The sequence below is a fragment of the Rhinoderma darwinii genome, chromosome 12 (assembly GCF_050947455.1).
Source record: "Rhinoderma darwinii isolate aRhiDar2 chromosome 12, aRhiDar2.hap1, whole genome shotgun sequence".
Taxonomy (NCBI): Eukaryota; Metazoa; Chordata; class Amphibia; order Anura; family Rhinodermatidae; genus Rhinoderma; species Rhinoderma darwinii.
Window position 1 is genome coordinate 79,002,378 of NC_134698.1, and position 13,233 is coordinate 79,015,610.

Genomic DNA, 13,233 nt, shown 5'->3' on the forward strand with positions numbered 1-13,233 from the left:
ATCGGCAGCGCAATAAATACCAGCAAAGTAGATGAGATTTCAGGAAATCTCATGTACACGCTGCAGTTTTTTTTTATTTATTTTTTTTGGCACGTAAATTGGCCTGCGATGTGGGTTTTAAAATCCGCGGCGTGTCAACTTATCTTGCGTTTCCGCTTGCAAATTGTATCTGCCTAGTTCTGAGGAAAAACGTGCCAAAACCTGCACGCAGCATGAAAACGCACGGATTTACACATCAAAGCGTAAAAACCGCACTGAAAAATATGCAATTAGGTGCGGTTTTTACCTTCCAATTTCCTGCGGCTTTGGTGCGTATTTTCCACCGCAAAATACGCAACGTGTGCATGTAGTCTAAGGCTAGACATTATGGCCGGCCTGCTCCATCAGGGAGTCATCGCCGTTATCACTGGTTGTCTGGGACTGCAGCTCCTCTGCATTGAAGTGAATGGGCTGCAATACCATACACAACCCCCGTACAGCTGTGGCGCTATTTCTGGAACAAGGCAGACATGTTTTTGTTTATAGAGTTTGGCCTTTTTCCGTCTTGCTTATGGCTTCTGCCAAAATATTGGTTGTCACTTTTTCAGTAGAACTTCTGTATTAAAGATCTCTGCTTGTTGTCAGTAAATGGAAACCTTTTGCTTTCATTCAAAGGCTGAAAACCTATCTTAGAAATGCGCTGGTCACACAAATGCAGGGCTTGTTATATTGTATCACCGCGCTTTCTTCTAATGAGCCAGGGTATGATTAGGATAGTTTTTTTAAGATCTCTGCGTGCTGTCAGTGAATGGAATTGAGGCACAAATTAGATTCAAAAGTTGCCCAATTATGTGGTCAGTAACCATTTTATATACGGGAAACCCTGACAAACTGATATTGGAAATGGTTTGGTCTGCACTCCACAATATGCTAGGCTATATATGCTTCACTGTGTGTATTCGCGTCTCGCATCTAACTATTGTATATTTTTTTTACTTCTCTTGTTTTCAACAGAGGCTAATAGACAAGTCGAGAGTAACTTGTGTAAAATGGGTTCCGGGCTCCGAAAGCCTCTTCCTTGTAGCTCATTCCAGCGGGAACATGTACTTGTATAATGTGGAACACACGTGCGGTACCACCGCGCCCCATTACCAGCTGCTTAAGCAAGGAGAAAGCTTTGCCGTTCATACATGCAAGAGCAAGTCCACCCGAAACCCTCTGCTGAAATGGACGGTCGGAGAGGGAGCCCTTAATGAATTTGCTTTTTCCCCAGATGGGAAGTTCTTAGCCTGTGTGAGCCAAGACGGCTTTCTACGCGTGTTTAACTTCGATTCTGTGGAGTTGCACGGCACTATGAAAAGCTACTTCGGAGGACTCCTATGTGTGTGTTGGAGCCCAGACGGAAAGTACATCGTCACAGGCGGGGAGGACGACTTGGTGACCGTTTGGTCGTTTAATGACACTCGTGTAATAGCCAGAGGTCAAGGACACAAGTCTTGGGTCAGCGTGGTGGCGTTCGACCCCAATACCACTAGCGTGGAAGAGACTGACCCTATGGAGTTCAGCGGAAGCGACGAAGATTTTCAAGAACTGATCAACTTTGGTAGAGATCGGGCAAACAGTACACAGTCCAGACTATCAAAAAGGAACTCTACCGACAGTCGCCCGGTCAGCGTGACTTATAGATTTGGCTCCGTAGGCCAAGATACACAACTGTGTTTATGGGACCTTACAGAAGACATCCTTTTCCCTCATCAACCTCTGTCGAGAACTAGGACGCATACCAACGTCATGAACGCCACCAGTCCCCCGGCAGGAAGCGGCACCCCCGCAAACCCAGGCAGTAACGGCAACACCATCACCACACCAGGCAATGCCGTACCTCCCCCTCTTCCAAGGTCCAACAGCCTTCCCCACGCTACCGTGTCCAACACCGGCAGCAAAAGCAGCGTGGACAGCGCCATCGCCTCCGGCGTCAGCAAGTTCGCCACCCTGTCCATTCACGACCGCAAGGAGAGGCATCACGACAAAGACCACAAGAGGAACCACAGCATGGGACATATATCTAGCAAGAGCAGCGACAAACTCAACCTAGTTACAAAAAACAAAACGGACCCTGCCAAAACTTTGGGGACCGCGCTCTGTCCCAGGATGGAAGACGTTCCGTTGTTAGAGCCTCTTATCTGTAAAAAGATAGCGCACGAAAGACTAACTGTGCTTATTTTTCTTGAAGACTGTATAGTCACTGCTTGTCAGGAAGGATTTATTTGCACATGGGCAAGGCCTGGTAAAGTGGTAAGTTTTAACCCTTAATGCTGCATCAAGATTAGAATTTTAGTGGTCATCGAAGACCCGTGGCTCGCTCACCGAGGAGGCTGTCGTTTTGCCGGAGCGAAACCAATTCCGTGCCGATCAGTTTTACGTAAAAGCTTAGAGCCTCCCTGCGTTTGGTGTCGCGGGTTCCCGGCAAAATTGATCGGCTTCTTATTGGTTGAGCAGACAAAACTGCAGCCTCCGCGGGACGTCCGCGATGGGTCCGCTTCAACATGTTGGGATAACGCCGACCATTTTCTTTCCATTCAGCGTAGAGAGCTATTTACTTTTTTGGTTTCCTTTTTTTTTTGACATATTTTGGTTACTGCATGTCATGCCGTTTTGAATCATTTGAAATTTTGCCACAGCAAAAAAAAAAAACGTATGTTTGGAACAAAAAAAAAACCATTTACATGTAATATCAAAGCATATTGTGCCAACCAAAGAAGCGGAAAAAAACCACAAAAACATAAAAAAAAAAAAAAAATAACAAACATTAACCAGAAGCGCTGTACATGGTGTGAGATACTGTTATAACCCGCCAATGTTCAGGACACGGAGGATGGTGGGGGAGGGTAGAGAGGCATGCAGATTACGGGGGGGGGACAGAACGCGGCCCGGCTTACTTATGTGGCGCCGCTTGTTTAATGTGCTGGTGAAGAAGAAACAAAAACGTGTATTTATTGAGTCAATCTAGAAGCGAACGAAACGTGGACGCAACATTATCCTATTAAGCTAATAAGATCTGTATTTCTGTAAATAAAACGGTTACCTTGATTTCTTTAGTATTCTTAATGTGTAACTCTTTCTTGACCGATGGCCACTTTTTTATTTTTTAATGCTTTTTTTTTATTTTTATTTTATTTTTTCTCATAGTTTTTGTAAAAAAAACATAAAGAGCAACTCCCTCTTTTAGCTTTTAAATAGCTGTATAGGGGTCCAATGAGGTAAAGCAACTCAGATCTCCCCCCCCCCCCTCCCCTCGACTTTGGGACGACCCTAGAAGTCCAGTAATTTTGAAGAGTAGTTTCAGGTTTAGCCGTAGATGGAATCTATATATTATGTTGACCCTCCTTTTTGCTAATTCTCATCTTGTACTGATGGTAAATTACACGAGGTCTCGTACGACGGTCACATCCAAAGCTGCGTTCAGAATTCTGCTGTCTGAGCTCGCGTCTTGCTGCTGCCCCCTGCTGGTTCAGTGTTCTGAAGCATGTTCTGTTGGTTTTGAGTTGTTGGGTATATTGTAGGGTTTATGTACAAAATACATATATGCGATGTTTTTTAGGATCTTGGCTGAGCTGTGGGGTGTGTGAGGTTGTACGGCACTTGTAAGTCCCAAGCAGCAATTGTAAGAATTCTGAATGCTGCTTTGTGTGTGACTGAAGTATAGGACGTGATGTAACTCATGATCGGCCCCCGGAGAAGCCAGAGATCTGCAAAGATCATCAACGTCATATGTACGAAAGTGACTATAGCGGAATAAGAAATGTAGAGGGAACAGTCGTGGAGTTTCAGGGATGGTGTTAAAACCCCCTGAGTGTAAAAATACATTTTTATCTTTTTTATTTTTTTTTTATCTTTATCGTTTTATTTTATTTTTTTAATACATTTTTATATAAACGTGCAAAATATGGCATTAAAAAAAACAAAACCCCAAAACTATTCGCTTATGAAGTACACGGGGTTACATTTAATCCTTATTAATATTCCAGTGGAAACGGCCAATTGATTGTAAAGAAAGTGCCACTTTAGCAATGTATGTGACACGGAGGACAGTCCAGGATTTGCCTCTATGGTTACGTCTGTTGTAGAGGAGTCAACACAAGCCATGCAAATCTGATGGAAATATATTTTATTTTCCTTTCCTGGGATTGGAATAATTTTCCCAGAGAGAGAAATTGTTTTCATCTTCGCAATAAATGCTGTGATGATGAATAGATCTGGGAACGATCATCCGATTATTCATAGGGGTAGCTTTTATTTCATCTTTACATATAAACTTTTTGGGTTTTTAAGGGTTGAGGTGTTACTGCTGGAAAAAAAAATTACAAAATAATATTATTTTTTTTTAAATACAATAACAAATATTGTATCATTTTTATTTAAATAAAATAACACATCTAAACCATATTTATAGGTTATACCTGCAGTAATATATACCATTAAACGGCCAGACACACTTACTGGACAGGCTAAAATCCAGCCTGAGGGATCCTTGTCTCCCCTGACAGCTGTCACCATAGGCCTCAATGGCATCAGGGCTCGTGCCAGGGCTTACTGGGCTTTTTTTTGGGGCTGTGGTGATCTGAGGAAACTTTCTCCTATCCACAGGGGGCCCCACTATGACTCTACTGAGGGCCACATACATCTGGAGCCCTGTCCCCGACCACATAATCTCCAGGGCCATGTGCATTGATTTGCACAAATCTTGCATCTTTACCTTGGCACATACTTGGAGTACACCCCTGCCCCCGCATCATGGTATAAGGCAGGAGTCACACGGCTGTCGTATATGGACCGTGTGTTGGCCATATTTCCCGGATCGACCACAGTTCAGGGAGCCGGACTCCTAGCATCATAGTTATCTATAATCATAGGAGTCTGGCGGACTCCCTATCTGACGGACCGAATGCGGCCGCGTGAATCCGACCTAAGATTGGTGTTTTATACCCTGGTCTGATGTTGCTCGGCAGTGACATGATCTAAACCTTTCTCTCTCTATGTAAAAACCCGAGGCTCTTAAAGGGCAACGCTTCGTTTACCTCTTGGTAGACCTTTTGGATAAATGTCGTCTTTATGGTCCTGTGTATAAATGGAGAATGTAACGCGGGGAGGGGAGAGGCTGCTGGTTGGTATAAGGAACATTGATTTTATAATTTTTTTTTCTTATGCTAAAAGAAAACTAAAATTGTAAGAAAATACAATGTAAGTGTTCTGAGGCTAATTTGCTGAAAGAAACAAAAATAAAATTTCAAATGTTTCTGAGAGATGAGTATGCAGTACCAAAAATGGTGCAAATCTATATAATATATAGAGGCCGGTGCAGGTAAGTGCCACCTTCATAACCGCCTGTTCTCAATACACAATTGTGGTTTATACCGTGAGAAGGAAATCTTGTAATGGACAGCGTGTTGTGCCTAGTGCAGGGCCTGAGGGGGTGGAGCATGACACCCTGATTCTCTGGTGTCATGCTCCGCCTCCTGAGCCAACTGCATTAGGGTATGTTCACCTGTCGTGTTTGAGGTTTTTTTTTGGCCACGAAGCACAGGAAATCTGCACCATTGTGTGGTTTGCGGCCAAAAAAATAAAAGGTGTGTGAACACCGACTGAGGTAGAGTGGAGACTAGATGTTTTGCTTGGAGGGTTCCTTTTAATTGAAGACCGCAATATATGTGTAGAAGTCATTATCTGCTCTTACAGGACTGGCTAGTGCGGGCTAATCAGGTAAAGTTAAGAACGTCAAATAGGTGGCGAAATATACGTGACTGGAGTACAACATAGCCCACAGGGGTTAGGAAGCTGAGGTCCGGGCTGCTGTATGCATGGTCCTTGTGCTGTTGCAGCAGATTTCCCTGTTGCGGTACTTTTTTTTCGTTAGCTGACTCTGCAACTTAAGTCACCAGGTGAGGAGACCCTGTATACAGCACATTCGATCTCAGCTTCCTGAACCCTTTTAAGTGTATTGGTGGTAACAGTTGCACCTCCATTTTTATGTTTAGAGGGACATTTGACGGACCTGGTGTCTACAATCTGTGAGACTCCCCCCTAAGGGCATGACCACACATGGCGGAATTCCTCCGCAACTGTCCGCATCAATGCCGCACCTAATCCGGGTTGCGGATTACGGCTGCGGATCTGCACAAAATGTGCAGAAAATTGATGCGGACTAGCTGCTGCGGACTGCGGGAAAAGTGCTTCCCTTCTCCCTATCAGTGCAGGATAGAGAGAAGGGACAGCACTTTCCCTAGTGAAAGTAAAAGAAATTCATACTTACCGCCCGTTGTCTTTATGACGCGTCCCTCCTTCGGCATCCAGCCCGACCTCCCTGGATGACGCGCCAGTCCATGTGACCGCTGCAGCCTGTGCTTGGCCTGTGATTGGCTGCAGCCGTCACTTACTCTGAAACGTCATCCTGGGAGGCCGGACTGGAGACAGAAACAGGGAGTTCTCGGTAAGTACGAACTTCATTTTTTTTTACAGATACATGTATATTGGGATCGGTAGTCACTGTCCCGGGTGCAGAAACAGTTACTGCCGATCGCTTAACTCTTTCAGCACCCTGGACAGTGACTATTTACTGACGTCTCCTAGCAACGCTCCCGTCATTACGGGAGCCCCATTGACTTCCTCAGTCTGGCTGTAGACCTAGAAATACATAGGTCCAGCCAGAATGAAGAAATGTCAAGTAAAAAAAGCAAGACGCATCCGCAGCACACATGACATGTGCATGACAGCTGCGGACTTCATTGCGGAACTTTGAATCTCCATTGAAGTCAATGGAGAAATTCCGCCATGAGTCCGCCACTGCTCCGCAACAGACAGAGCATGCTGCGGACACCAAATTCCGCTCCGCAGCCTATGCTCCGCAGCGGAATTGTACGCATCGTGTAAACGAACACTGCGAAATTAAAGTGAAAGTCAATGTAGAAACGGCTCCGCTGCGGATTAACGCTGCGGAGTGTCCGCAGCGGAATTTAAGTGCAATTCCGCCATGTGTGAACCCGCCCTAATACAGCTCTTCTACTGAGTGCAATTTTATATCCCCTCCCAGGATGCCCCGAAAATGCTAAACCGGAAAATAAAGCACTTCCTGGTTCTGCAGAGCCCCATGGTGTCACCTGATCCTTCTCAGCCAGTGATGCAGTCCGTGACTCCATGTCACATGATGCTCTTCAGAACTGCAGACTGGCTGAGAGTGATCATGTGATGGACCATGTGACTACTTCCTGGTTGCTGTGTCCCCCTCCTTTGCAGTTGTGAGCGACCTATAGAACCCTAAATCTAGACATTTATAAACCTCCAACCCATCATCATTGGGGGTTACGGTAAGTCTCCCCTCCATGTAAAGGTGTGATGGCTGGAGATGTCCTTTATACTTTACAACCGTGATCTCTAACCTGTAACTCTCCAGCTGCTGCGCAACTACAACTCTCAGGATGCACTGACCGCCGCAGACTTTGAGCATGCTGGGAGTTGTTGTTTAGCAACAACTGGAGAGTTGCAGACTGGAGACCAATACTTAAAAAATTAGCTAACATTGAACTTTAAAGTGCTGGGGGGGGATTAACTTTGGGGGTACAGAAATGTTTTTCGTTTCATATTTCTTGTAAGGGTCTCCCCAAGTTCTACTTAACCTCCTGCCACATTTTCCTGTAGCTCTCGGGTCTTTAAGGCGGCAGAAAATGTTAAAGGGGTTGTCTTCACATGACTGAGCTGCAATACCAGGCGCGGCCAATGTTCACGCGTGGCGCAGTTTCTTGAGAAATGTCAGGTGCTTGAATGGAAACTTCTTTAAAAGTGGATCGGTCAGGTCTCCTATTTGTGGGCAGAATAGAAGAGGGGAGAGGCTGATCTCAGGGTTATGTAGTTTTTCTAGGATTTTATTAACTATTTTCATGTAAAACGTTTAACTTTTGCCGGTTCTCCTAGAGAGCCTGTGAGTCCTGCTTTGTCTATTAGTGGGGGGGGGGGGGGAGCAGGACTCGCAGGCTTTCTCTTTGAGATCTGGCAACAATTAAACAGCTTTTTTTTTACGTGGAAATACTGACTTAAATCCTAAACCTATATATCCCCGACCTCTGCGTCCCCTCTGAGGGCAGCATAGGACCGAGACCTGGCAGATCCACTTTCATTTAAGGAGTTATCCAATTAAAAATTTTTTTGCAAACTGCTGCAAATGTCCTGAAATATAAAAAAAGAAAGTATTGGTGCTCCCCGTCTCCCCCGGCGATCGAGCACTGACGCTCCGCAGGCCTACCAGGGTCTGTTTACATGCGAGCAGCATGTGACCGCCGCGGCCAGTCAGAGGACTTGGCGGTGACTAATCCTGGCATCATGGTGCCCATCGCTGAACATTCATGCCAGGAATACATCACATGACCGCTGAGCCTTCTGATTGGCTGCAGCAGTTCCATGCTGCCCACAGGTAAACAAACCTTGGGAGGACCGCCAGAGCGTCAGCGCTGGAGGAAAGAATATGATTTTCTCTTTCGGGACATGTGCAGCCGAGGACCTCGACCAGATAACTAATCTATCGCTGTTAACCTGAGGATCTGGCTTATTGACAGAGGAGAATATGAACCGTCTTTACAATTGTGCTCCCGTGTCATGAGTAGAGGAATCGCAACCGTTTATGCAAGCAAAACTTGTGAACGGGATAATGGAGGAGGATGAATAGCAACTAATGTAGAGGAGCAGCAGAATCCTTAATACATCGATGATTTACTTTGGGGTGGGGGGTGTCTTTTTGATTGCCCCTCCCCCCTATACTACCGTATTTTGGGATCTGCCGATATTCCAAGGGACAATTGTTCTGTGACGTCAAAACTAAAGCGCTGCATGAAACCCATTGAGTGTCCATCGCTCTGGTGATCCGCTGGATGTGCAGGACTAGGTTGCTGCATGATTGGTAAATTATGCCAGGCCTGGTGCCAACGCGCTGTGTTCCCATTCAGATTCTTCCAGCTTTTTGCAGCAGCAGCAGCAGCAGCTTCAAGTGACACCTCCTGGTACTAAGCAATATCCGGCAGAGTTTTGAATGCAGCACTAGATGTGAATGGTGACACGCTGTAACGAAATAGGCTGCAGGAAATGTTATAAATAAATATAGATGCCTGTTACAGGCCGTGCAAACTTTTTTGTAGCTTTTTTTTATTTTTCAAATTGACAATGTAATTTCATTTTTGCGATGCAGCTTCTATGTATCCACTATACATACAAGCTGCACAACGCCGCTCTAAGCCGAATTAGTCCGTTGATGTGATCGGTATAATATTATAGAAGCGAGGGTTATATTGGGTGTTCGATACACACAGGATCCGCTGTCCGCTGAGATGTCGGTTCAGCTCACGGACTGATTCGGCTTACAGCGGCATTCTGCAGCTTCTACGCGTAGTGAATACATAGAAGCTGCATCGCAAAAAAGTAAATCACATTTTTAATGTCAATTTGAAAACTGTTTAAACAAGCCAATAAAAAAAAAAGCCACAAGAATTACCGAGCATTTACATCCCCCTCTGTCGCTGCTGCACATCCACGTGACCACTGCTGAAACCAGTGATTGGCTGCGGCGGTCACATGGATGTACCGCCCATCAACGCTGCAGGAAATGAAACCGACGGTCTGACAACTTGTTTTCTTTATCTTATTTCGATCTGGAGATGAATTATTTACAGTTCTACATAGAATATAATCTAGATTTGCAACCGTCGCATGATGTTATAAGACCTGTTGGGCTGGATTCAAACATCGTGTATTTGTTGCAGATTTTTGGGCTAAAACCAGAAGTGGATCCAGAAGGAAGGAGAAGTAAGAAGTGGTTTCCCTTTTATATTTTACCATTACTTTTGAAACCACTTCTGGATTTGGTTAAAAAAAAAAAAATCTGCAACGAATACGCTGTGTGTGAATCCAGCCGTAGGAAATGTTCACATGTAGCGTAATTGTTGCAGATTTTCTCTCCAGATTTGCGGGTGGGAAATTTGCAACAGCTGATTTACAGTAGCAGCAAGTGGAGGAAATGTAACCAATCTCCAACCCTCTGCGGAATATTTCAGTCCAGAGATTGACCCACGGGGCAGATTTTTAAATTCAGGATTTCCATTTATGCTGCAGAAAATGGTCCCGTATCTGTTGCAGATTTTCCCTGTTGAATCCAGTGAGCAAATAAAAGTCTGCGGCAAAAAGCAACTAGAAGAGAAACCAAAATACTCTCCTCCTCCGGCACCCGTGTGGCGAACCGTCCCTGACCCCGGGCTTGTCTCTGCTTCCTGAGGTGTTTTGTCCCATGTGACCTACCCGGGGAGCAGGGAAGTGCCGCTGCAGGAGTCCCAGGGGAGGGGAGTATAGTTTTTTTTGTCTTGTTTTAACCATCCTCGTTATTTACAGCTGCAAATCCAGTTAAAAATCTGCACCAAATCGAACACTTTTTAGTGCAGATTTTCTGCCGGAATATCTTGCAAAATCTGTTCTCTGTTTGCTGTAGAGTTTTCCCGCAGCAAATCTGACCAGTATGAACATGCCCTTAGGGTGGTGGATTTGTTGTAGAAATTGCTGCCACTGTCCCATGGGGTTTATGGGAACGCACCTGCTGCAGAAACAACCCCGTTTCACGTGTATGGATTTTTCAGACGCAGAAATTTTTGCAACAAATCTGCGTGTGAACAGACACTAAATGTAAAGGATCACAGAATGTTTGTAGTAGGTTCTGCTCTGTTCACACCATAGTTTTGTACTCCGTTTAGCAGCAGTTTTTTATGATTTTGGTTTCCGGTTTTGTGTCGAATTCAAATTTTCTCTTTAAAAATAAAAAAAATGCTGTTAAAGGGGTTGTCCATGCATGGACAACTGACGACCTATCCACAGGATAGGTCATCAGTATATGATCAGTGGGGGTGTGACACCTGCACCGATCAGCTGCTCTGTCTCCGGGCACTAGATGTTGTGCGCAGGTTATGCGGAGCTGAAAGCGCACGGCTCCAACCACTGCATAGGGGCCGTGCTGCAGAACTGTAGCGCTTCCCCTATTCACTTGAACACTGCCGTACTGCCGCTCGGCTGCTATTCCACGACTGGAGCCATCTGATTCCGGCATGGACGTCCGGTGCCTGGAGGCAGCTGATCGGTGCAGGGTCCGGGTGGCGACACCCACCGACCATATACTGATGCCCTATTCTGTGGATAGGTTATCAGTTGTCCGTTCATGGACAACCCCTTTAAGGCCTTGTTCACATCTGTGCTGGAGGCTGTTAGGAGCCTCAGTCGCAGATCTGTCCGAAAGTACCAGAAACACTCGCTCCGCATGCTGTGTTATTGTTTCTGGTAAAGCCATGAACACCCCGACGGTACCCATTAAAGTCAATGGGTTCTGTCGGCCACGCTGGTGTCCATGCTATGGAACCGCTGCTCCTCTAAGCAGAACAGGAAGCCGAACGCAGGTGTGAACCCAGCCCAAGGCTCCGTTCACGCTTGAGTCCTGGTTGCCAATGGACCCCATTAAATCAGTGGGGTCTAGTTCTGACAGAACTGCAGACCCCCGAACAGAGCACATAACTGTTTGAACAGAGCCTGAAGGACGTTTATGGATTTAATTTAATACAAATTTTTTTTTTTTTTTTTTGCAAAATTTTAATATAAGGTTGAATGCTACTGGGTTTAAAAAAAAAAATTTTTTTCTTTTGTTCATGATTAATTCAAAAAATGCTTTGTCCACAGGGTTTACTATCATCCCAAAACCAAGCGAATTCTCCGAGTGGAACAGTAGTATAGCCATGACACTACCGCTAGCGAGACATACACTACAGGAGCAGACGTAAAGCCAGAGGAACCGGGAGCTGCTCGCCAGCCGCAGAGCGTCAGAGTAGAACGTGGGCACAATGTCTATATGGATTTGTATTAAAAAAGAAATAAGAAAAATATACAGGAAAAAAAAAAAAAATGACAGGATATACTGGGCGGAGAATTTCTTTCAGCTTGGTCTTCAGTCCTCATGACTACTCACCCAAGAAATATATATATATATATATATATATATATATACACCTATATATGTATATAGAAAGATCTCAAACACAACGTCCTTAGCCGTTACAGTGGAATTAAATAGTCCATTCATTCCTCTTTTGCTTTTATACTTTTCAACTTTAATGTCATTTAATCTTTATATAAATATAATGTAAAATAAAGTCTGCTTATTGAAAACCCCCAGTAATTATTTTTTTTTTTTTTTAATTATTAGATGGTTATTAAAAAAAATTCACCATTGTGTGTATTGCACTGATTTTTATTTTCTATATTAAATAACCGCCTATGGTTTAGATGAGCGTCTGGAATGCACTTGATACGAAAGCCGAGTCATGATCTCCGGTGACTTGAGATGTCATTTTTCAGGAAGATGGAAGCTGCAATTTTTAGTTTATTAAATTATATATATTTTTTTTTTTATTATTTAAAAAAAAAAAAATGCACTTAAAAATAGTTAAATGAGAGTTGAGAACTTTATTTGGGTGTAATATTAAAAAAAAAAAAAAAAAAAAAATTCCCAGGAGAAAAAGGAAAGTTGTGAAGATAAATATTCTTTGTATCGATTTTAAACATTTATTTTAATATTGTGGTTTCTAATGCCTCTGTATTATATGTATAAATCATGTCATTGAGTGGTGGGCTGCGGGGGTTTTGATCATTACACTAGTCATTTTCATTATATGAAAATAGTGATTTCTAATTAAAAGATACATATTAATATTAAAAGTTTTTGCATATGCCGTCTGTTTTATTGGTCGGATGATATTCCACTCTGTTCCGAGCTCTAATAAAGGTGCAAGACGCGCGGCCGTCTCTAGAAGGTTTCCTGGCGGCGACCGTCCTTACCACGTCATTTATATCTGCTGTGAAAACAAAATAGGACCGTTCTCTGACTTGTGTTAATTCGTCTAAAGTAATAAAGTTTCATATTCACAACCTAAGGATTTAGAATTTTTAGTTGGCTTTTTTTTTTTTTGGTTCAGGATCTCTCTAGTAAAGGGGTTCTCCGCTTTCTAACTACTTGTTAGAGGGGTCCCTTGACAGTAAGCTGATCACAAAATATCTGCCTGCTGGGACCCCCAGCGATCAGCTCTAATCTGTGGGTATACCTGGCGGTAAGTGTTCAGTTTCTCTGCAGCGCCACCACAGGGGATATGAAGCATTACACAGTGTCCATTCATATCAATGTGTTGTCTG

General features: G+C 44.0%; 1 protein-coding gene across 1 annotated transcript in view; it reads left to right on the forward strand.

The window, feature by feature from the left end:
* WDR20 (WD repeat domain 20) overlaps positions 1-12,952 on the forward strand; it is a 28,190-nt gene extending 15,238 nt beyond the window's left edge. The window contains exons 3-4 of the mRNA XM_075844250.1: positions 994-2,274; positions 11,728-12,952. Coding sequence (XP_075700365.1) covers positions 994-2,274; positions 11,728-11,781 — 1,335 coding nt within the window. The 3' untranslated portion in view covers positions 11,782-12,952. The remainder of the gene's footprint in view (positions 1-993; positions 2,275-11,727) is intronic.
* Positions 12,953-13,233: the final 281 nt, after the last annotated feature.